This window comes from Seriola aureovittata, chromosome 14, assembly GCF_021018895.1.
Source record: "Seriola aureovittata isolate HTS-2021-v1 ecotype China chromosome 14, ASM2101889v1, whole genome shotgun sequence".
In the NCBI taxonomy this organism is placed as follows: domain Eukaryota; kingdom Metazoa; phylum Chordata; class Actinopteri; order Carangiformes; family Carangidae; genus Seriola; species Seriola aureovittata.
The window spans coordinates 16,399,489-16,423,824 of NC_079377.1; the positions used below are offsets into that span (position 1 = coordinate 16,399,489).

The following is a 24,336-nucleotide window of genomic DNA, read 5'->3' on the forward strand; positions in this document are numbered from 1 at the left end:
GATGAATGTACAACATAAAAAAAAATTCTGTACTTACACACAGTGATGCTTTGAGCTAAATGCTAATGTGCTAACTTTGCTAAACAAAAGGTACATCTAAAGGTAATGTTATCGTTATCATAATGTTATTTGTTTTGTATTTTCGTATGTTTCGTATTTAGTTGTAAACTGTATTGGAAAAATGTTAGTGTTGACCTGATTGTGGTTCCAGATGAAAAGCCAGAGGATCTCCAAATGTATTACAGTCCATCCTGAAGGGCACATGAATGTACAAAATTTCATAAAAATCTGTCCGATAGTTTTTCAGACATTTCACTCAAAATCACAAATGCAATCTCATAATTGCAGTAGAGGAAAAGTGAGAGGATCACCAAAGTCATTAGGATTCATCCTGTGAGGCCCATGAGTGAAAATTTCATGACAACCCATCCAGGAGTTGATGTGTTAGGACCCAAGTGCTTGACTAACCGACTAACATTGCCAACCACAGAGCCATACTATTAGCATGGTTAGAAAAAAAATAAAATCCATATTCGTTGAACCCCGCCTCTCCCACGAATGGCTGTTTGGTGACCCAGCATGTGTGATAAATTCTTGTTAATCCCCAAATCCTCCAAGATGAAATCCCCATAGCTGTGAGACATAATGCCCAAATCTGTGCAGGACAAGATGGGAATTGGCTTTTCTACTGTTGCTCCCACAGGATAGGAATAGGACACACAAGCAAATCTCACAACCCCACCCCGAGAAGTCTCCTGTTACCATTATTTCACTGTGAGCCATTGACCTTGTAGCTTACTCTCTCAGGCCAATAATGGGCTGTTCTGTTTGGAATGTATCTGGGGGGGTCTCACATCCAGGATTAACACCTTCTCAAATTCAGTGCTAATTACTCCAGTGTGTCATCACATGGAAAAAGTGAGCGATGAGGGAGTTGATAAAAGGAGGGGTTGTTGAAATGAGGGAATACTTAAATTCTCAACTCCTGCGAAAGGCTTGGGGACTCAGTTTCTCTAGGGGCCTCTCAGCTCTGTTTTCTCTCTGTGTTTTACCCTGGTCTCACACACTGAATAAGAAACTCAAATTATTTTGTTCCTCATTTGAAGTCAAATTTTATACACCCCTCTTTTCTTTCTGTATCTATTTGATTCTTCTTTGGACAACTTTAAACATCCAAGAAGCCCTATATTCTGCTTTACATGTACAGAGAAGAAAAATTTTAAAAAGTTGCTTTATTCGATCACGAGTGCAACGTTTTTTTAGCCACACTAATGGCGTGGTTCTGCGGATGGCGATGCAAGTCTGTTGTTGTGTTAGTCAGTCCACAGCTTTAATATCTGAAATATCCATGCATCACAATGAAATTTGAACAAACAATAATGGTCACCAGAGGATGAATCCTGCTGACTTTTCGTCTAATGCTACCATGAGGTTGACATTTCTGGTTTTATATGAAATGTCTTAACATCAGTTAGATTAATTTCCATGAGATTTGGAACAGATATCCATGGTGCCCAGAAGATGAATCAAAATGCCATGAAGTATGGTACAGAGCGGCTTGCACAATTCCCAGTCTTGTTAACATTGTTCATTTTTGGCACAGCTATGCCACATTTTCTCATGTCTCTATTAAACTCTACCACTACTTCTATACTAAAATCCAGCCACACATTAAAACATTTTGCGGTGAAAGCCGAATTACAGAGAAGTATCTCAGAAATATACTGTAACACTAAAAAGCTAAACTAGACAAAATGACCAAAAGCTTAAAAAGAAGCTTTTTTAACAAGATTAACAGCTTGTTTCTTTTAAACCGAAAAAGGTGTCAGAGTTGTTACTACATTATTCCATGACTACTCAGTACTCTTGGGTCGGACCACACCCATCTTCGAACTTAGCTTTAATTAGATCTCACCTGTAAAATTTTGTGACTGTATCTTTCAAAGTTGTGGTGACAAAATTGCCAGACATATAATCACCTGTCAAAATACTCAAAGCCAACTCTGTGGGTAGTTTCTGCAACCGTAGGTGTCTCCAGAACCACATTTTACCGTGATGACGCACACAGACTCACAAGGTGAAAATACCAGCCCTGCTGTTGTGGCTGATTTAAAAAAATGTGCTAACATTTGTGAAGAGGGCTTTCAGAGTTTGCCTTTGAACATTCTAGTACCTGGAAATTACAGGTCTGGCCAGTGTCTTATGCTGTTGAATATACTGTAATTTCCATCTTATTGCTGAAGAACATGAATGAATCAACATAGTGTAAGATAGCCAGTTCATTATGCTGCTCAAGATGAAACGCAGACATGAAATGGGAAAAAATACATTTGTACATTTACCCTCTACAGAGAAAAGAAGCCTATATGTATGTTTCACTGGATTATTTTCTGGAATACTTATGTTATCACTTGAAAGAGTATTTTCTTTGAAGTTGCTTTAGCAGCTCCTCTTTTGCAAGGCTTTTGTTTAATCAAAGAATATCACATTAAAGATGAACTATGGCTGCTTTAAAAAGGGGAAAAAAAAGGATTTATCAGGAGTGTTTTAACAGGAGGAATTGTAAAATGATCTCGGTGATGTGCTGGAGGGAAGAGTGTTTGTTATGAAAGGACACCCGGGCTTTATTTTGGTGCTCAGTTTCGCACTGTGATGAGATTTACAGTGACAACCTGTAATGCTGTAGACAGTCCTAAAGATGATGTTGATGTCTTTCTATTTCTCTGAGTGACTCACCCTTCCCTCTAATCATTAAATAAATGTCAGGGCAACCTCACAGGTATCACTGTCTAATTGATGTTGCAGGATTAGTTAGATACCGTTTTTACTTCCAGGAATGGCTCTGTTAAGATAGTCATGAGCTGTACTAGGTTTCAAAGCGGCCTCATTCGCCATTCTCTTTGTTATGGGCTCTTTATTTCCGAGGGCACAATGTAGGTGTAGCATCCGTTGCCGTATTTAGGTCAGTGGTGTTTTCATACAGAATCAGTAATTGGATGTATACAGAAATCTCCACTAAGGTGTTTGCAGAGTGCCTTTGTTCCACTTGGACCTAAAAGATGAAAACATTTTAGCATCAGATTTCTTGGGTGGGAGAAAGTAGAACCGAGGGCATCTGAGGCAGAAGTAAGAAAAACACCATACACTTCACAAGATATTCACTGAATCAGAGCACTCAAGCACCACTCTTCTTGTATCTTCCCTCTAGTTCCTTTCTTTCTCAGACGGTTATCCCACGTGCAACCACTGTCACTATGTGTCATGTGTAGGAAACCCTGCTCTTCCCAAAACGACTATGTTCACCAATTTATGAAATAGGTCATTTGGAATTATTGTTATTGGTAAAGTTAACCTACCAATGATCCTACCCTTACCACACAAATGATATATACGATAAGATGTTAATTAGTGAGTTTAGAGGTTCTGGTAGGCGGATCTTTTTATTTTCACAACCAGGCTAGCTGTTTCCCCACTGACACTAACACCTCTCTTTTCAACCTGTCCACAGACATTTCATCAAGCTTCACAAAAGAAGAAAAAGATGCAGAACTTTTGTGCTCTATTGTGTTCTAAAGTGTCCCTATTTTGTATTTCATATATTTGTCATCAAGTCAGTAAATGAAAAAAGCATTAAAAAATGCACACCTGTCCACAATGATAACACCTATCTAGCATCCATCCAGTGGTTTCACCTTTCCATTTTGTGATCAATATGCATGATCAATATAGTAGGCACTCCCAGAAATGGTTCTGGGTAACATCCAGATTTCCATCAAATCCAATTGCAGCAGTTGAACTCACCTCTGCTCCCTGTTGCCCGTCAGTGTTTTGGCACAAGATGTTCATTTTTTTAGATTTAAAGACATTTATCCTGTGTAATCACGGTACCTTTGTCTTTCTTTTCTTTGCTTAAAAAAGCTTTTTCAGTGAGTCACTGTTGGCAAAGATTCACCTTTTAGAAGTTATTCGCAGATGCATCACAGATTTGATTGGAGTCGAGGGGGGGGGCACTTATGCAGCTGCCATGCAGATGTTGAACATTAAATCTTTGCGATCAAATCTGTAATCGGAGTTCTTATCCTCTGATTCACTGTTATTAAAGGTCTGTTTTCAATGTTGAAATACAGGCAGGTGACAAAGGGAAAAAGGAAAGGAAATGGTCTGTGGCAGGTATTAAACTGCTGAGCAGGTCCAGTTGACTCTGATTTTGTGTCAAGATGGCAAGAAGTGACTTTGAAATAAGGTTCATTGTTGGCATGGATGTCAGGAGCGTCAGTCACAGAGATGCTCAGCTGGCTGGTGTTTCAGTAGGCGACAGCGACTAAATTGACATCTGCATTTAGATGTATGGGAAAGACATCAGTGCTTAGGGTTGGTATTTGATGACCGTGATGCTCGTGCATTAGTGCGATATGTAAGGAAAAACAGAGGAGCAACTCTCCCTCAGGTGACTGAGACTTTCTATGCAGGACGTGATCAGACTGTGTGAGTAAGAACAGACTGTCTGTACCACAGAGACTGTGGTATTGACATGTTACATGTTACAGTAGGATTGCAGTGCAGAAACCCCTCAATATGAAGATGAATGCACATTTGAGAATTCAATGGTGCAAAAACCAGAGGACCAACCAATGAAGCAGGGCTGAATGCTTGACTCCTACAGTGAGGAGATCTGGTGGCTTTGTTATGCTGTGGGGGGGTATTTCGCTGGCATGGTTTGGGTCCACTGCAAATCAATGATCACCTTTATCCTGATGAACGTTTCTATCCTGATGGGAGCGGTATCACATGAAATTCATAGGCAGATAAAATTTTCCCGGTTGTCATTAAAGTGTAGATCATCAAATGTCTTTGAGCTCTTTAAGGACCTCTTAGAAATTTAAAAAAACATGTAATGTGTGTAATCATTTTTCTTTTCCATGAAATACACAGTGTGCTGTACGTAGTTTGAGTGCAAATGTTATTTAAGGCTTGTGGTAATCTATAGAAGAGGTGTTTCGAGACTGCAAGAGAGAGTTAATGTCACAGGCTCTGACATTAACTCTCTCTTGCAGTCTCGAAACACCTCTTCTATAGATTACCACATGTCCTTCATCCGCCTGCTTTGACCTTGCTTACATTGTTTATTCCCTTGTTCATCTCAAGAGAAGGACTCTGTGGTAACATTGCTGATTGAGCAGACACAGTATCAGGTGTGAATGCAAAGCAGTGTGTTCTGTTTTTACTATACTATACTCTACTAGACTAAAAGGAATGACTTATGCTGTACAAATGTATTTTTTTGCATTTATTATTTATGCATGTATAGTTATCTCACTTTAATCATCCCCACAATATGCACTCATCTCTCCTCCAAAAAGAGAGATGAAATGAAAGAGTCATCAGGAAATCTCTCTGATGCAGCAGGTAACATACTAAGTGAACATAATGAGTTTGATTTTTGTCCTGAGTCCAGCAGCGCCCTCCGTTTGACTGAAGTAATTGCAGCTCATTTTGTTTGTTTATGTTGTTGGCTGTGTCACTTCCCTGCTGAGTAAAATGGACCTCAGGTCCTGTTTGAATTCACATTGCCTACCGGTTAATTAGTAATACAGCTCATGCTCGGGATGGAATGCTAAAACGGCAGAAAAAAAAATCACTCTTGTTAGATCATCAAAATAGAGTTGGCTTTAAAAGAGGTCTGGTTTGTGAGGCTATTTAAAGAGAGAGTGGGGGAAAGATGTTTTTGGCTGCCAAATAGAACTTGTGTTTTTTAGATGTATGACCCGCAGCCGATTCTCCCTTGTGTCCAATATGGGGATACAACTGTGGTTGGCTTAGCAATCAAGATACTCTCCAGAAAACATATGGGATTAACCCAGTTTTAGTTTGAATTTCAAAGATTCCCAAAGAGGAAGGAGCCCATGAGAATGATCATGAATGTCATATTTCTTTGCTGTTTGAAGGCAATGCTTCTTTTTGGGGGAATAATGACGGATGCTGCATACAAACTTTAATCTTTATCCAAGTTAATACTAGTGCACACAAAAACCTTGAAAAGCACTCATACAGCATACAGCGCCCTTGCACACCACACAATACACATTAAAAGGGTCAATATGTTTCGGAGCGCTTGTCGGATTGTTGAACGGTGTCTGAAACCCCTGATATTACTTGTAATTTTCAGAAACCAGTAATCTAACAAGCACTTCACGCAGCAAGTCACAGAAGTGAAAAAGTAAGGCAGAATTTGAACTTTGCTCTCAAGCTCTCCTTTTTACTCTCACACTACTTTTATCCCTGCAATCGAACAAGTGCAACACCACGAACGCCTTCGAGGAAAGACTTGAAAAGTTTAGAATTCATTATGTCTCGGCGCCTCTACGACAGCGGGCTTTTCGCCTCGCTTTCAAGTGTAGCTTTTCAGAACTGCTATAAACACTTTTGCCCTCAGATGTGGTCGGACGACATGCCTTCAGAGCTGGTTTGTTTTCGAGCATGGTCTTCTCCCTGAGTTTGTATTGTTTAATTAACACAGTCTCTTTCAGTATTTGAGAGATCTAAATGAATTGCGAGGGACACCAGTGGAAGTGTTGAAGTCTTTTATTAACAAGACGTCTGCCTGACTTTCCTTTTTATAGCTCCCTTTTTAATGGCACTCTAGCCACAGCCTGTGGTCTCAGTCATGCTGCTCCGTCTGTCTAACGTGGTTTTCATGCACCACTAAAACCAACAAACTACCGTCGGCACATGCTCAAATACCCCATTAAATACAGGAGGTCCCTTTTATGCCCTTGTTAGCTTATTATGCACTGTGGATAAACGGAGAGTCTGGGCCACTCTGAGAGCACAGGGCAACTCCCGTCACAGACTGTTTGAAGTTGTAAGAATTGCAGTTGGGGTGGTGCAGGAGTCGTCGCTGAATTTCATCTTCAAAGAAAAGAAACATCAGACTCTTAAGAGACACACAGCACTTGAAAAGGAAGACATCTCCAACCGTGAAGAAGGGTAAACAAAACATGTTAGACTGTAGTATCTCTTCTCAGTGTGCCACTGAACTCCTGTTGTACCCTGCATGACGTTACTCATGCACATGCAGACACAGATGCTTTACGTGCACATCTCGAGGGATTTGGGAACAGGCCCGGACCTTAGGCGCACAGTAAACAGAGACGCAGCATAAGCTCTGAGTCGCAGGAGTGTGAAACCTCAAACAACCCTTTCCCCTCAAACACTCCCGCTCCACTCCATCTCCACAGCTCCTCTCTGGGTTTATAACATGGGCCTGCTGGCCCTGCTGCAAAAAAAGACATGCTCAGTGAGACTGTGGGAGCATCAGGGACAGCCTCAGTTTTCCGTGGGAGACAAGCCGAGAGAGACACTGAGAGCGCAGAGGGAATTGTGAATACTATTCCCACATCCTGCTTGAAGCCACTGATCCGGTTTATCATATTTCATCCTATGCTATACATACATCCTGTGCTGCTTGCCTCCCAAATGAGCAGTCTTTTAAGAGCTAATTACCAAAATTAGCTTCTAACTTTGTTAATTTAACTTCAGTAAGAGTAAAATGATATGTTTAAGAGGGAAAGTTGAAAGGAGGAGGAGACGGAGAAAAGCAGCAGATTGCAGTGCTAGCTTCTGACTTGCTACACAGAAATGAAAGAGGGAAAGATAGAAACAAAAATAAGAAGTGGAAAGGACAGTTTCATCCTTGCACTTTTTTAAAACCCTATTCCTGTCTGGTGGTGATATCGTAAAGTCTGAGTTCCTTATAAATTGTGTGAGAGCATCTATTATTGATGCTCTGTCTGTGGCTGTGGTCCTGTTGCAGAGGCCCTTTGGGGGGGGACAGCTCATCTCCTCACAGGAACAAGAGTGAGCTTTTACTCTTTCTCAGCAGCACAGTGCACAATCTTTAATAGTGCTCTGCCGTGTGTCTGAGGCTTCCCTGCCTTTGTTGCAGGCTTTATTTTTTTCTGTCTGAAACATTATTGGTGTGCTTGAATTATTGAGCACATCATCGTTTTGACCCATACTGCTGACCTCTTTGTCTGCATGCCAGTTGAACAAAATCTACTGCACAAGTATCTGTGATGTTTTGTTGAATGATGTTCATATTTCATCATTCAAGTCCAGCTAATCTACAATGGTGATCTTTTCACAGGAAGTAGTCCAGACAAGGCTAAACAGCGAGGGGAAGAAACCAAACCAGAGCGCCGTGGGACCACTGTACCTCTGCTGCTCAGGGGCAAGGAGCACAGACCTCTCAGCCAGCTTGAAGCCGGGGTAAATACTCAGAAGGTCACTCAGAAGCACTAGCTTAATTGCTATTAAGCTGGCTCAGACGGCAGCCTGGCTGATGCCAGTGTGCTTACAAGAGCTCAGCCAAGTACAGATGTCTGGCTTTTGGTTTGACATAACCACAGTATATGATTCCCTCCCCTGTTGCCTGCTTCCCCGCTTGCTTGATTTTCTTTAGTAGAAAGTCCCTTCCTTAGCTGTTGATCTCCCTGTTGTGGTTTCTCTCCTCGCTTGCTCCCTTCGCTTCGAGTATGTGAGAATTAGAGCTGATACAGAATGTGAAATTATTCCTGAAACTCTTCAGCCTTTCAACAGTTTTTCAAGTCAGTTGTGCACATACCTGATGCTGCGTGAAGCAGCCTGACAACACTCTGAAGACTGTGTGTCATTTCTCTGCTGTACTAAAAGATCTGTTAGATTAAAACATGCATAGATACAGTACATATGTACAGTCAAATCAGTCCTTTCTGGACTCTCTCTTGTCTTCTCAGGCAAGAAAAACCAGTCTGTCCCACTGACCACAGCTGGAAAAGAAAATATTTGAAATTCGGCATCCCCCACCACAACTTAAAGAAACTTTTCCAGAGCGAGGAAATGCGTAGGTGTTGAAACCCCCCTGAGAAATCTTAACATTTTTTCCTGGTGCGGGGAAGTCACCATCTGAGGGAGTAGTTTTTTCCAGCCTCATGCTCCTTTCTCAATATGTCACGAGGGCATGAGGGAAATTAAACTTTTAGTTTTATGGAGCTAATTATGCACCCCGTTTCACCTCCATCAGATATGTTTACCCATCAGCTACTGCTGACATAAGGCATTTTTGTTGAGGAGATACAGTGGTTTTACAGTATGCTATCTACAACCAGACCCTTCCCAAATTAAACTGGCCGCGAGGGCAGCTGCTGATTGTCTTATCAGAGACTGTATTGACTTATACCTCCCTGGATAACAGATTTATATAGCTGCTCCTTGTGCCAATAGAAGGTTATCAAACAGTCGTAAAGCATTGCAGAGTCATTACTTACAGTCTTTGCTGGCTGTGACTGTGACATCAACTCTCCACACACACACACTTGCTGCCACACTTACACACTGACTATCAGATGAAGCAGAAGGCCGCCTGGCGAAGAGAAAGTGTTGGCCTGAGGGCATCGGTCAGCAGACATAAGAAATGTCATTGGGAAAAGGACACAGTACGGCTGAAATATCAACCGATGATAAATTCCTCACTGTGCATGTCTGTCGGTCTGCTGGCTAGGATACACCAATCCTTTTTAAATTTTCCATGTCTGTCTTTGTCTTTTTCTTGTGGTTATAAGAGTGGTCTGATAACACGGGCCCGAGGCATTAATACACTTTGATTGTGTCCTGCCGCAAGGGCACCGCTTCACTCTGATAACTCTGTTGGAAAGCCATCTTAAAGCAATTTCTTTGGGAGTTGCCGTTTTGAGATTTGATTTTGGATTAAATCTCAAAAATGAAATTTGACATTGTGAACGAAATCTCCTTCATCACCTTTATTTCCCAGGTTCTCACAGCCATAAATCAGTGGCACCAAAATAATCACGTTGCATAATCAATTACTGAAATACATTTTTTTTCTGTCAAAGAAACTGTCTGTGACAAATATTGAACTCATGTTCTAGGTTAGGAAAATGCTGTTGGTGTTCAGTATTTTTCTTTTTTTTTTTTGGAGATAAGATTATCTGTTCTACCACGTATTTGTGACGAAAAGTGCAACTAGTGAATCTGTTCACAGAGCAGCCAAACAAACGCATAATTTTAATGAAATCAGACAGCGATCAGCTTTTTAAATCTTGTCGTAAGAAACCGTAAACTGATTACATGCTGCACACGGTGTGGGTTGTTTTCCACACACCAGCAGGGCACTGTGAATTTGGTCCCCTTGTTCTGGAGTTGATCAATGAAATAATAAAAAAAAAAAAAATGTATTTAATAAAAATCTTCAGGATGCTGGCTTAGTTAAGTTGTGAAACTAGTCCAGTGTACCTACTTTCGTGTCACGCATAGACTTTGGGGGATGTGGGATGTGGAAGTTTTCTTCCTGTTCCTCTAACACTATTGTGCCTTGCCACATCCTGCTTAATATACTGCCTGCCTGTGTGCCAGAGTAAGGTGAAGTAACACACAAATGCTGATTCAAAGGCAGGATGGGTGAGATCCGGGCACCACCTCAACACCCCTGTCATCTTTTTTGTTTCAGAGTTATCCTGCGTCACTCCAGCTGCTGGTAAATGCTGAAGGTGAACAGCTGATCCTGCTGCTGGAGAAAAATGAGTGAGTTCCTCTTAATTCTATCTTAATTCTCTTTCCATCCTCATCGTGAGCACCATGACAGAGGAAACTAGATATTTATTATGTTAATCACACACAGAGCCAATAGATAAACCCACGCTCCCCGCTTTGGCTGGCTGGAGTTATATATGCAAGAGGAGAAGTTGTATGCGTCTGGGCTATGATATAGTGTATTCAAGGAGGCAGAAAATAATATGTCCCCTAGTGATTGGACTCTTTTATGGTTCAGTCTCTCTGAAGGGCCAAGAGATGAAAGCTGATAAAGAGTAAGGCGGAAGAGAGCTCTGAGGACATGCTTGTTCTCTCCCTTCTCATCACTCCACTCCCTTCCAGTCTGCGGAAAATAATAGTGAACTGTGAAACGAGGGGTGGGTATCATGTGGAGTTCATAAACATGTAGATACACACAGATTCTCAGGTGCAAACTGTTTCATATAGAGAGGAAAGATTGCTGAAAAGCCAGAAGAAAGCGGGTGTGAAGGCCACGTCACATGTCCAGGGGAAATTTACAATCGCACAAGAATGATGGCATCGCTGACTCAGGCCTTGTGTTTGCCAATGTTTCGTATTCAGAAGGAGTGGAGACGCAATATTTTACCTGCTGCTTGGGGATACAGATATTGACTCTGCAATTATGAACTTAGTCCACAACTGGTCAGACCTCCATCAGTGGTAACTCTGGAAGACACACAAATCAGACCGCTGAGATTTTCAGACTGCAGAACCCTAGTGGGAGTTTGAAAATGAGACGGCTTGCTGTCAAAATTTAAAAAAAGAAAAGAAACCGTATTGATTCACACTTTCTCTTTGCATCAAACATATAAAAGACAACAAGTCAGAAAAATTGCAAATCTGAAACTACTGTCAGAAAGATTTAAAGAGGCTATTTCAATAAACTGTCTGTTATGTAAGCAGATGGACAAATAACTCAATAAATACCCCTCCCTCTGTCTTATTTCCCCCTCTCCCATAACTCAAAGTACCTTGCCAACTCTGGCAAATACAATTCAAATTCTTGCCAAACAAACAAAAAAATTTCCTGTAATGTCACTGTCCAGAAATTACACACTCCTTAGGAAAACACTGCCCCAACTGACCCCTCCATTCCCCATCCTCTGTGTGACCTCTAGTGACCTCAGCATCAGCTGTGAGTCATCCATCACCAGCCTGAGGCCTGTTCCCTGTCCGGCCAGATGTGTCCTCTGATATCGCTTCACCAGTTCAGAACAGGTGGTCTCTGACCTCTACGTGTGTCTGTGTCATCGAGGCTGCAACCATTCTGTCTGGAGAGGAAATAAAGATGACCGGGCATGAAAGGATATGGAGATGCTTTTAAGATTTTTCTGAATAATTTACGGTAATATAATATATCTGGCAACACTGAGTTCTGCTCCAGTATGTATATTTTCCTACATTTAACATCTGCACCTTGCATACATTTACAGTAGTTGAACCAAGCCAGTGCAGCTGAGATACTCTTGGTAGTTGAATTGCTCAGCATTAAGAGAAATGGTTCCTGTTGGAAATTAAAACTCATTTTTTTTATTAGAGGTGTGGTAAGTAAATTTCTTTCTATTTTTTTTTAAACCCGAAGCTGCCCTTCTGGAGTCACTTACTGATGCATGTTGTCAGTGTGGAAATCTTCATTGAATATTCCTCATAGCAGCATTTTTTTTATTCATACCACTCCATGTTTAATGCCGCAAGGCTGCTTGTAAGGAATAAGTTTGTGTTTTAATGGAGCTCAGTGGGAATGTTCAGGTTTTACTGATTCATATACATTAGCTCTGATAATGAGCTTGATTATTAAGTCAGGATATGCCTGCTATAATGTCAAGCAGTATTCAAATCCGCAAAACCATTTTCTAAACACAGATTTACAAATGTGTCCACCACATCTGTAAATTTCTGTGTGTTGTAAAGCTCCAAAATAGCATGTAATGTTTGAATATTGACCTCAGTTTAAGCATGGGTTTGCTTTGAATTATTCTTGCAGGTGAGGAACAGAGAAGTAAACCAGTGTGGAAGTTATTTAACTTTAATGCTACTTAAGGAGAAATGTTGTGAAAATACTGATGTTTAGAGGTAAAAAATTTTTTGCTGAATCGAGGCGAAAAGAGAAACAACCATTAAGCTGGGGTTGGGAAAGTGAATAGATCTGAACTCAAGAGCTTAGTAAGTGTTGCATTTTTGTGCTGAGTTATAGCAGGTTTTCTGTGAAGGCTCATCCTTTTTTTGCTTGAATCTGCTGAGCCTGTGCAGTTCGCTCATTTGGCACTGCTGCAGGGCACACCTGTTCCGAGGCCAGTGTGAAATGATCTTGGTCGTCACCAATATAAACACGCTACCATATCCAATTAATAAACTGCTGTTTGTTAGCTGCTTGGCCCTGGCCCAGGGAAACTTGGCTGCAGCAAGACAAGTACAGATCTACTGAGGAGAGAAATCAGTGGGGGTCCACTGTTGGTGGGTGAATGTGTGAGGGTAGTGCGTACACAAAAATGTGAATGCAAGTCTAGTTTAAGTAATGTACGCATGTGTGTAAGAGAGTCAGTCTGTCTTTTTTTTTGTTAGCCTTATAAATTTTGCATTCATTTTAAAACACTTCGGCTTGGAGTGAATTTGATTTCCCCGGGTGTTGGTGGTCACCTCTTGTGTCCTTGCCAGCCACTGGGTTCAAACTGTCCGTACAAAAATCACATAGTGCAGGCAGTGAGTGGACTGCTTCTGTAATTCACACTCATTGTGCCACTTTTAAAAGGTATCGCCACCAGTGCCATCATCATCACGTCAGCTTTGTACCCGAGTAGCTCAGTGAGAAGACACTTAGATCGTCCTCTTATATGCCCTCACATATTACTGACATTTTTCCATATTTCAATTCATTCAAAATAGGCTTCTTGATATGGTTGAAATGGAGAAAATGTTTTCCCATTATTCTGTCATGTTTTCTTTTTCCATAAGAGCAATGGGAATGGCCGTGTCATATACAATATTTAAGCTTGACGGGCTGTACAGTGCAAACAGAGCTGGACTGACACACAGACTTGTGCCAGCAGCAGCTGCTTTGATGTGTAGCATTGATCAATGGCACAGTTGGCCTGCTTCAAATGATTAATGGTGGTCGAATGGGACATTCCGCATTAGTCTTGATTAAAGACTTCAATAGCACTGTCTGGGGGACCAAGGTGCTCGTGTGTGCTCGTGTGTGCTCGTGTGTGCTCGTGTGTGCTCGTGTGTGCTCGTGTGTGTGTGTGTGTGTGTGTGTGTGTGTGTGTGTGTGTGTGTGTGTGTGTGTGAGAGAGCTGTACAGCTGGGCCCACTTACAGAAGTTTTCTACATTCAGTATAGAATTTATGGTTTATAAGGCCCAGTATTGTTTGAAGCTTTTTGATACTAATAGTAATATGATGCAGCTCTCTTAATTTAATGAGATACTATAGATTTAAATGAACAACGACCACTGTGGCCACAAGCAACAAATTGGTAAATATAGTATTTACCCATCATGGTAAATACTTTCGTTTAACAAGTAGAGGGAAGTCAGAAAACTGAATCAGCCCTTTCAATTATACAAAAATGTCTACCTACAATTTGCTAACATTAGCGTACACTAGCCACCATAAGCTATAGGATATAACCTGTATGTATCATTGTTGATTAGTTTAACTTTTCATCTGTGGGATGAAGAATGTGTGCTATTTCCTCTTTCAAAAATAATGCAGTCTTGCTTAAATGAAATACGCTTAAAGGGGCTATTTGTACATTTTCTTTGCCGCTGAACATGGTTTCTTGCCGGGTGGTGGTGATTGTGGCTTGACAACAGCTTCAGCCATTGTTGCATTTACAAGACAAGAAGTTATAATACCCCACCCTGAGCAGCACTACTTCTTCAGGGCAATAACAACAAGTGATGAGAAGCGCTGGGGCTAGCTGGTTAGCATGCTAACTTCAGTAGATGAAAAGACGATGCAGAGTTAACTTTGGTGTTGCTTTCCACTGCTTGTGACAGCTCTTAGCGAGTAAAAGAGTGAAGTTTGATGCTGAAATTGCAACGTTTCTTCTAGACTGTAAAATAAATAGCTGTTAATGCCAATGTTGGCCATGTAGTAATAGCAAAACTTACCCATAGCTGCTTTAATCACTCAAAAATAATTCATGTTGTCTGATCAGGAACTATCTGATGAAATCTGACCTGACATTTGATCCAGTTTTAGGCAGTTTTTTTCAGTGCTCGCTGCTGTGGATACATTTTAGTTTGTACCAAAAAATGTGTTGAGGACTGATTTTTCTTTTGAGCCACCATCAATTCTATAGAGAATAGAATAACATTAATATGCTGCATACTGCGAGCCGCTGAACTGTGTGCAAGGCTTATGATCAAATAAGGACATGAACAGAATCACTTCATGATATGCTTCTTTATACTCTAATAGTCTTATTTTGACACTTATGTACAGCTAATATAGCCGATTGTAGTTTTCTTTAAGTCATACAAGATGTATTATCATTGTGAGTCACTTCGGTCCCATTAAGTATGCCATTTTGATTAAAATACCTTTTTTTTCAGCTTTTCTCCTTGAAACACAATGAGCTGGATGTGTGCATACTCTAACTAGCTCTCTGCACAAGACCATGTGTTTCCCAGTGAGAACATTTCCTTTCATTCTTCTGTGACAGGAAAGAAAAGAGGAAAGAGCCCCTTTGAAACACATGGCCACATCTAAACAACATCATTATGTTTTTGACAAGAGAAATCCCCATAGCAACATCCTCAGTGTGTTTTCTATGGGACAGAAGATGCATCCCATTTCAGTAACCCAGCTGACAATGCCAAGATGTTCTCAATGTGTGGAACCTTAGAGGAGGTATATTATTAACCAGTCTGTTCAATGAGGAGAGTCTCAGGCCAGACAAAGAGAGATCCCAGGTTTCCTTTGCACTTTAATTGGATCTGTCAAGAGTATGAGATAAGTTGAACTGTATGTGGCTCTGTCTTTCAGTAGCACTATTTATCTGGAAAAGAATTGGCTGGTAGCTTGTTTGGCTGTCAGCTCAGATGGCTAATCAGGCTTGATAAAGGAGCTTTTATTTGTAACTAGCCAGTAATGATGGGTCTCCATGCAGTTCTGAATAAACAGGTGCTGACCTATAGACCTGCACGAGGTCAGGAACTAGGTGGACGCTGGATGCCGAGGAGCAGCAGCAAACTTCACCACCGAACACTTTGGCAGTCTTCTGCTTCTTCTGCTGCTGCTTCTTTCTCTGTTCCCGTATGTCTGTGATCAAGTTGTTGTGATGCTCTTTACCTGTCACATGTCTCTCAGCTTCTGTCTATATCCAGGTCCTCCCATATTCTCTTGCTGTCTCTTCCTATCCTTTCCTCCCACACTGTCCACATGTTCTGGCTGTCGCATTATTACAAGGTTAATCCTCAGTCATAAGCAAGGGGGGTTTATTAGTTGTTTTGCTGCACTTTGCTTCTTTTTTACATCAATTATTCTCTGATTTCCTGTTATGAGACAGTGTAGCTGTACTTTATTATTTATTGCACACTGAATGCAGTGCAGGGAGGACATGCTACTAAGACTGTGTTCAGACAGACAACAGCACTTTGTGGGGAAAAAAAAGCTCAAGAAATAGTCTAGTACATAACCCCTTGTCAAATGTAGAAACGTCATTTTTCATTTTATACTGGTTCTTGTACGTATTAAACAATCGAGATATAGCGAGATTAATTACTGAGCTTTAATGGTTCTGGTAGTTAGATTGTTTGTTACCTCTGGAAGGTACCAGACCAGCGTTTGTCCCCTGTTCACAGTCTGTCTGCTAAGCTATTGTACAAGCTGCATTAAGACAGCCGCCTCATCTATTTTTCTGCCAGAATAAACAAACAAAGAAAAAAATGCTAGGCCATCCAAAAATGCAATCCTGCAATGCAATGCAACAATCCTCAGGCAAGGCACTGCATTGGCCGATCAAAAATCTTCAATACATTTGTGGTAGATTAATTTGTAACATGAACAGCACGTTTCCACTGTTTACTTGGCGGTTTGTTGCAGTGGAAGATAAAATGTTGCTCTGATAACTTTCCAGAAACCATTGTGCAGACTTTTCATGTCTGATAATCCTTCAAACTCATGGATCTATCACTGAAATCATCCTTCCTGGATCATATTTGATTGTCTCAGTGGTAGCTGAAATAAAAACCCTGCCACCATCATAATCCAAGATTTTCATAGCAGTTAACTGCAGTGGCTGTAAGTCCTTTACCTGCTGCTAGCTTTTTGCCATTTCAGGTTGAGAAACAAAATACTTTGGCAGTCAGATCTACCTCAGCTCTACTTTCATACTGTGTGCATGTGCAGTGGCAGCTTTCCCAAAACACACATTTTGTCTGTTTGAGTATTGATCCGACTGTGAATTTCACCTCTTTTTCCCTGATGACATTGTAGTTGTAGTTTTGTTAAGTGTAGAGCACATAGTAATCACATTTAGCCTCCTGCCATCTTTAATTAGTTGGCTAAAGAGTTGGTGGATAATGCAGAGCGCCCTTGGGGAAAGTTGGCCTGATCTTGAAGGACAATGAGGGAAAAAAAGAAAAGAAAAAGGGAGGCAGAGAGAGCGAGAGAGCAGTGTTAGGTGTTGCTTGGGGAAAAGATTAGAGTGGTAGTTTTTTGACCGGTGTGATCCGAGCCAAGCGTTGAAGCCAAGCTAGCTCTAGGTCTCTGTCTTACTTTTCTCTTACTCTTTTCTCTTTAGTTCTCTCCCTATCTTGGGTTCACTTTCTCTCTTTGCCTCCCTTGTTCCCTAAAAGTGTGATTGATTTTCCAGATTTAGAGCTCTCTGGGGAAGATAAGTCTTAAAACAGCGTTTTTTGACCAGGCAACAGTTTAAGTTTAAGGCAAATCACATTCTTCTGAACGGTAACAAAATGTTAGCATGATGTTATTTATATTTTTTTGTAATTATGTTGCTGGAACCACCTCCTTTATTTGAATATGTTTATTACAAAATGACTAAAATTTGAAGTTGGAATGCATCAGATAAAGTCAAGAATTTTGAAAAGTAATTTGCCAAAATTAGATGTGTTCCAGTTATTGCTGTAATTTTGCTTTCAATGAAACAGTTAAATGCATTAATGCTCTAATGCAGTGTGTCAGCATATGGCATCATCTATTTTGTTCACTGCTACAAACCTATTTTTAGGGGCCTGCAGCAGCAGAGAGGATGGCGAGGGTGTTGTCACAGCACTTAGCCAATATGGCCAGGCTGTGTTTTGTGTTTCTGTGCGTCTCTCTGTCTCTGCATATGTTCATTTCTCATTTATGCAAGGGAACAGAGTAAAACATCTCCCATTTTCAACTGCTTTTAACCTGACATATATTGTACACAGAGAGAGTCACCTGTCAGTGGTGCTCACTAGCAGGACAATTAGGATGCTGTGAGCATAAGCGATTTTTTTGTTTTGTTTCTGGGCACTTTACAGAGGGTACAGTATGAGAGCATGGAGATGATGCATCTGCAGCCTTGTTCATAAACTCCTTTTTAAAAAAAACTGCATTTTTTTTTTTTTATGCCTATTTTGTCCCATTCTCCATTGTTGTCGCAGCAATTTCTTAAAATCTGGCACAAATCTGGAGTCGAGGATGAACTGATTAGAATTTGGTCGTCAGAGGTCAAAGGTCAAGGTCACTGTGACTTCATAAAACACGTTTTTTTGGACATAACTCAAGAATTCCAATTATGACAAAATGTCACACAAATGTCTAATAGGATAAAATGATGAAGTGATGACATTTTATATTGAAACTGATAAAGGTCAGCTTCACTGTGACGTCATAATAAAAAACACTTTATTTCCCAAAATACACTTTATACACTTTTATGAAATTCCTTCAAAGTCTTGACTACATATATTATAGGAGTCTGGACAGACATGGATTTAAACTGCAACTTGACTGTAACTTAACTCTAGTTGATTATAAATTAGACCTTGATGTACTCAGTATGGTGTCAGGGGAAAGAACTATTACCTAGATGTAGGTGAGTAGGAAATTTATCATCTGCGTTGGAGTTTTTGATATGGTGTAATGGGCCTACAGATGTTGATGATGCATAATATCCGTATTTATCCTGGGCATCATTTATCTACATCAGCAGGAACCACATCCCAGAGAGTGTGGTACATGAGTGATTACATTACTTTGCCTTGTATAGATAGATTTCTCAAGATAATAAAATGCATGTGTGAACTGTGCATTATAATGCACTTTCATGCATTTATCTATGACAGAATGCAGCCATTAGTGTACAATTTGTCACAAAATTATAGTTCCTAGGCCAGGGAATCAGTCTGCACTGTAGAATAATCAAGTTTCACACACAACCTTCCAAAACCCTTTGCCATAAAAGCTCGATATAAAAGCTTTAATGAGAAATCCTTTTCAAAGTAGAAATTGCTTTGTGTGTGATTCACGTCCTTCTCTGTATTTCAGCGCCGTACAGAGAATGGGTCATTTGTCGGGGACCCATGAGAAATAACGATGATTCTGCCTGAGACAGCACAGCTCAGTAGCTGTTTCGTTCTCTCACTGGAGTTTATCTGATGTGGTTGATGCCAGCAATATCGCTCAACATGCAATCAACCCATACAGGTGATATAAGATACAGATTATGGGGATTATTGAAATTGCTACTGATGCTCCTGAACTAAAGCCACTGGTTGGCAGCATTTTAGATTGACGTTATCATGTATTTTCCAGATCCATTTAGATGACTGCCTGCCTCTCACTTATTAATTTCATCTAAACATAATTAACACATACCACCATGCATGCACAGCAGCCTTTCAGAGCTCTGCCGGGTCACATAACACAACAGACTCACATGCATGCAGTTCAAAAGGTCAGGATTGTTTACATACATCACACACGCATGCACACACACATACATACACACACACATACAGACTCACACATCAAGTAGCTCTGTACACACATTCACACAAGAGGAAGTGTGTGTTCACAATAAATCCAGATGTGCCTTGGAAAACAAGGTAGAGAGGAAGTGCATCACATGACATCACTGATGGAGGGGAAGTTTTTGCTGAACTGGGTCCATGTTGAACTTGATAACACAGGGACAGCAGCACCATTAATCCACAGGCTGTGTGTGTAAACGCAGAAGCCAGAGGGAACTTTTCTCTATGGGAAACATACAGAAACATAATGTTGCTGATTTGTTTTAGAAACAAATCTGCAGAGAAGCAGAAGAATGTATACTGATACCACAAATATACAGGAATTACACATTTATGGTTGATATTTATGATTGTGTAACGTGTTTTTATACAGTTAAACTGAGCCTTAGAGGTACAATTTTAAGGGTAACCACAAGCAGTCAAATGATCAGACGAGTCGTGTTGTAGTGTTTCAAGATACTTCTGGGTAACGCTGCTGGTACCGAGCTTTGTGGGTACAGGGAGGCTGCAGGTTTGCAAAATTGGGTACGTGCAGCACTCTGCTCTGATTAACTTAAAAGCACTTAGTTGTTTTACCACCCGTAGCCCGTCTAATAATTGACATCTCCTGCTCAATACCCAGAAGCCACGATGACTCACGTTGCACTGCATCAGCATCAGTGACAGATCGCTGACCCTGATCCTTATGTTAAAATGATACATCAGTGCCAAGCGAAAGTTTCCATCTCTACCATGTTTGCAAGGTAATGGGGTGGAGAATGACAGATTGTGTGCTATTATCTTATTGAAGAATCAGCGCAGCATTCATGAATGTGTAAAGAATGGGTTTAATGACGTGAGACGTTTTTTAAGAGGAGGGGGAGGTATACTTCGTGGGGCCTGGGACTGGAGAGCTGATGGTCTGGGATGTGTGCAGTCAGTGGAGCGATGTCGTGTTATATTGAAGCAGTAGTGATGTGCAGCACGGATGCACCATGCCGCTTGGAAGTTTTTCAGTTGTCTATCTGTCGACTATTAGGATTTCAAAAAGGAACGTGGATGGATGGATGGATGATGTGGATGGGCGTGAATGTGGGAGAGCAGTGCATGATTCATATTGATATGCACCAGTTACTTCATGTTTTTTGCAAGAAGAAAACAGTGAGGAACACAAAAAATAAAAGGGCAGGCAAGAAAAAATGAAAGACAAAAATATCTTTAATATTTTTTTGCTGCTCACTTCTTAATTGCATATTTCCCCCCAAGACAAAAAAAAAGTATGGCTGAACAATGAGGCTGCCCAGGGGAGCCACCATAGATTAATTGGACAGATAGGAACCCTCTGACATTAACATTTATGCATTTGTTTACTCTTTTTCAATGAATAATAATAGACCACCTCCCTTGAAGATCCCTAGTCACTCATTAGTTCCGGTGTGTAGCTTTTATGGATGGGAATATTGAAGCAACAAAAGCAAAAAAACAGTTCATCTCTGAACTGGGCAGGCATACAAAAACTTTTTTCCAGAGGTTGTTTAGAATACTTCCTTCTCACAAACTTTTAATGAAGACACTTGTTTCAATAGAACACAATATTTAAATGGGTTCAATGAAAACACTGAGGTTACAGATACTTTTTCTCATATCACTCCACTATTTGAGGTATAAATACTTACATAAAGCTATGGGTGTTTCAAAAAAATGTCATTATTCATTCAGAGCATTTTGAAACAGTAATATTGCCTTGCCATCACTTTTTTGTAGATGATATAGGTGACCCACATTAACTGTAGATGATTTTTAAATTATTTCAATTTTTTCAACCCTAAAAAAAGTAGTAATGATGTAATATGAAGGACTAAAACTACACACCTCTTTTCCCTCAAGGAATATAATATGCAAATAGACAGTTTTTGCTGATGTGTTTTTTTTGGGGGGGGGGACTTGTACAATTTATTGATTATTAGGTACATGAGTAACTCAATATAATCAATTACAGAGTTTCTTCTCTTATAGAAGTTATCAGTGGAATCTCTCAAAGCAGATTAAATTTTTTCTAAATGCAGAGAAGAAGCAGAGAGGAGGATGGTTCCTTTGACATGAGTGATTGAAAATGATAAGCACAAGATCTTTCTAAACTTGTAACTGTTTGCATCAGATGCCACAGTAAATTGATCAGGCATATATTCAGCTCTCTGCTATTGAGAGGATATTTTTCTAACGGCTTCCCGTATAAAGAGTTTATGGTTGACTGCTTGTTAGCGGTGGGATGTTGCCTCCAGGCATTTTTTGACTTTGTACCGTCATCATCCAGTGCCCAGAAATATTCTGCCCTCTTTTGTGAGGATAATAAAGAATTCATGCACTCCTTTAGCCACACATTTCACAATGGTCTAATGTTTAGCTGTAAAAGCTTGGGGCATTAATTACAAACAAACAGCCTCAGTGGTGCAATATGTGAAGAGGATACAAATGCCAACAGCTAGTATTGCACAAGATGGACTGGTTAAAGTCTGCATTAACTGACTGTACCCTCAGAGAAGTTAGATGACTGGCCTGGATTCATGTACACAGTTGACTGTGACTGTACTGCATATGAGCGCATTTTTCCCTCCCACTGATTTGACAAATTATTCCCTTTAAAGGGTGCAGAGGGAATATGACATCATGCTCTTTGTATAGTTATGAGGAAAAATATGTTTAGTGTGGGAATCGTTTTATGGTGTTAAATATTCCGGACGTTTAGGCCAGCAGCTATGAAGTAGTTCATTCTTTAACAGCTCTGCTGTACCTCACTGCTGTTAGCTGCGTTGGTTGTCGTTTAGTTCACAACTGAGGGAAATAAAAACAGTACAAATTGCAATGTTTCACACCCAAAATGATGTCTGCTTTCATTAGAATCATAAAAAGGTTTGCGGCTTGACACCACAGCATTTTTAATCTTTGTTTTGCACCTGCACCCTTGCATTTTTACCCAGGTTCCATTATTAATTCTTAAGACTTTGTAAGACTCTATGCTTGTAAAAAGCAGTGCCAGTGTGGTTAAAAAAGAAGAAATATCTGTAAGCATAATAGACAAGGTTACTAATGCTGTGTTATAAAAGAAAATAAAAGGCTTTGGAGATGTAAGAAGATATGCCAGAGGAAGAAGGTATATCCAGAGGAGAGAAACTGCCTGCAAGTTCGTGACATTCGCACTCGCATGCCAGAAGAATGTCTGACAATCAATGCAGAATCCCATGCTATGGATTCCTACGTTCATCTCAAGGCATTTATCTTGCATAGTAATACAGTCACCTTTCACTCAAGTGCTGTAAAGTGATCAGGAGAGTGGGACAATCCAATATGGGTACCTGCAGTACATCAGCGTTATCAAAATGTCTCCTTTTTAGATGGGTGCTTTTTCTGTTTGACCATCACCAGTCTCCTATCACCAGTCTCCTATCCTAAAGGAGAAAAATCATATGTCCTCCCTGTCACTTACTATCATTGCCTCTTATTGCTTTCTGCCACCACCAATATATTATCTTTCATGGGGCCTACATTCTTAAATTGCTAACAAGTGAAGCAGGCATAAAAGAAATCAGATGGTCAGTGATGGAGCTCAAACAGGAAGATGTCATTTGAATACAGTATATTATCAGGCATATGTATTTCTCTATGAATGCCTGTGGGTGGGTGAGAGAGAGAGAGAGAGACAGCCTCTCCTAACTGTATGACTATCCATTGACTCATCATTCACCTCTTCTTTCTAGTGTAGGGAGCCTTGTTTCTCCCTATGCAGTTTGTTTTACTGATGTGTGATGACTTCACTCGCCTTGGGCACCACATCGCACACAGGGCCAGGAAGCCTGAGGTGAGGGACGCAGACAGAGAATGCTGTTTGAATGAATGTACTCTCCTGGCGAATGCACGGCCAAAGGTTTTCGTTTGGATCTGAACTGAATGTCAACAATAAAGTGGGCGCAAGCCATAACAGTCGTCAGTGTAGCAAGTATCTTGTGGGTTTCGAATGCTCACAGACTGAGTCATTCGTAAATTAGTATCCACAGGGCCTTTCTGCATCTTTAATCTCTAAAAACAACTTGGTAGAAATGACTTTTTATTGTCTCAGGATTTGGTTTTCTTTCTGTCTTTTCCCTACGATGCAAACATTATTTTGAGAAAAATGGCGTCATCTGGACCCTTGCGAACTCACTGCAGGATGATTTAAAAGTGAACAAGCTGCTTTCTCTGTGGCAAAGTGAGACCTTGACTCATTAAGGAGCAATCTTTGCTTTGGTCAGTCAATATTTTAAATAGGCTTGGCCCATCAGCCTGCTTGTTTGATATTGGTCTGCTGCCTGCTGGAGGGTTTATATTGGAAAATGTTACTCTCCTGTCTGATTAATGTGACTTTTTTGCCATGCTAGCAGCAGGACACGGACACTTCAGTTGGTCAGTCCACAAATGTAGTCCAGACAGAGGAGTCTGTAGTACATAGATTGCCATGAATCATGGGCCCCAGAAGAAATGTCATATCATAATGAGTTTAACCCCCTCATATCTTATTTACTTCTGCTTGCTGACTTTTTTTCGGGGGGGGGGGGTTACAGTGAAAAGTCTCCACATTTTTTTAATGGATTGGCACAAAATTTGTTACATTCATTGTTCCTAGAAGGTGAATCCATCTGACTTTCCAGTTACCAATTTGTGTTTAGTGCTTGCTAACACGCTAAGCAGGGCTGCAGCTAACGATTATTTTCATCATGGTTTTATCTATAATCCCCACAACTTTG

The 24,336-nt window shown here is 40.5% G+C and overlaps 1 protein-coding gene across 2 annotated transcripts in view; it reads left to right on the forward strand.

The window, feature by feature from the left end:
- The window catches only part of adam12b (ADAM metallopeptidase domain 12b), a 76,204-nt gene that overhangs the window by 5,872 nt on the left and 45,996 nt on the right, over positions 1-24,336 (forward strand). For both annotated transcript variants that reach the window (XM_056396173.1, XM_056396174.1), the window contains exons 2-3: positions 8,147-8,268; positions 10,505-10,578. In XM_056396173.1, coding sequence (XP_056252148.1) covers positions 8,147-8,268; positions 10,505-10,578 — 196 coding nt within the window. The remainder of the gene's footprint in view (positions 1-8,146; positions 8,269-10,504; positions 10,579-24,336) is intronic.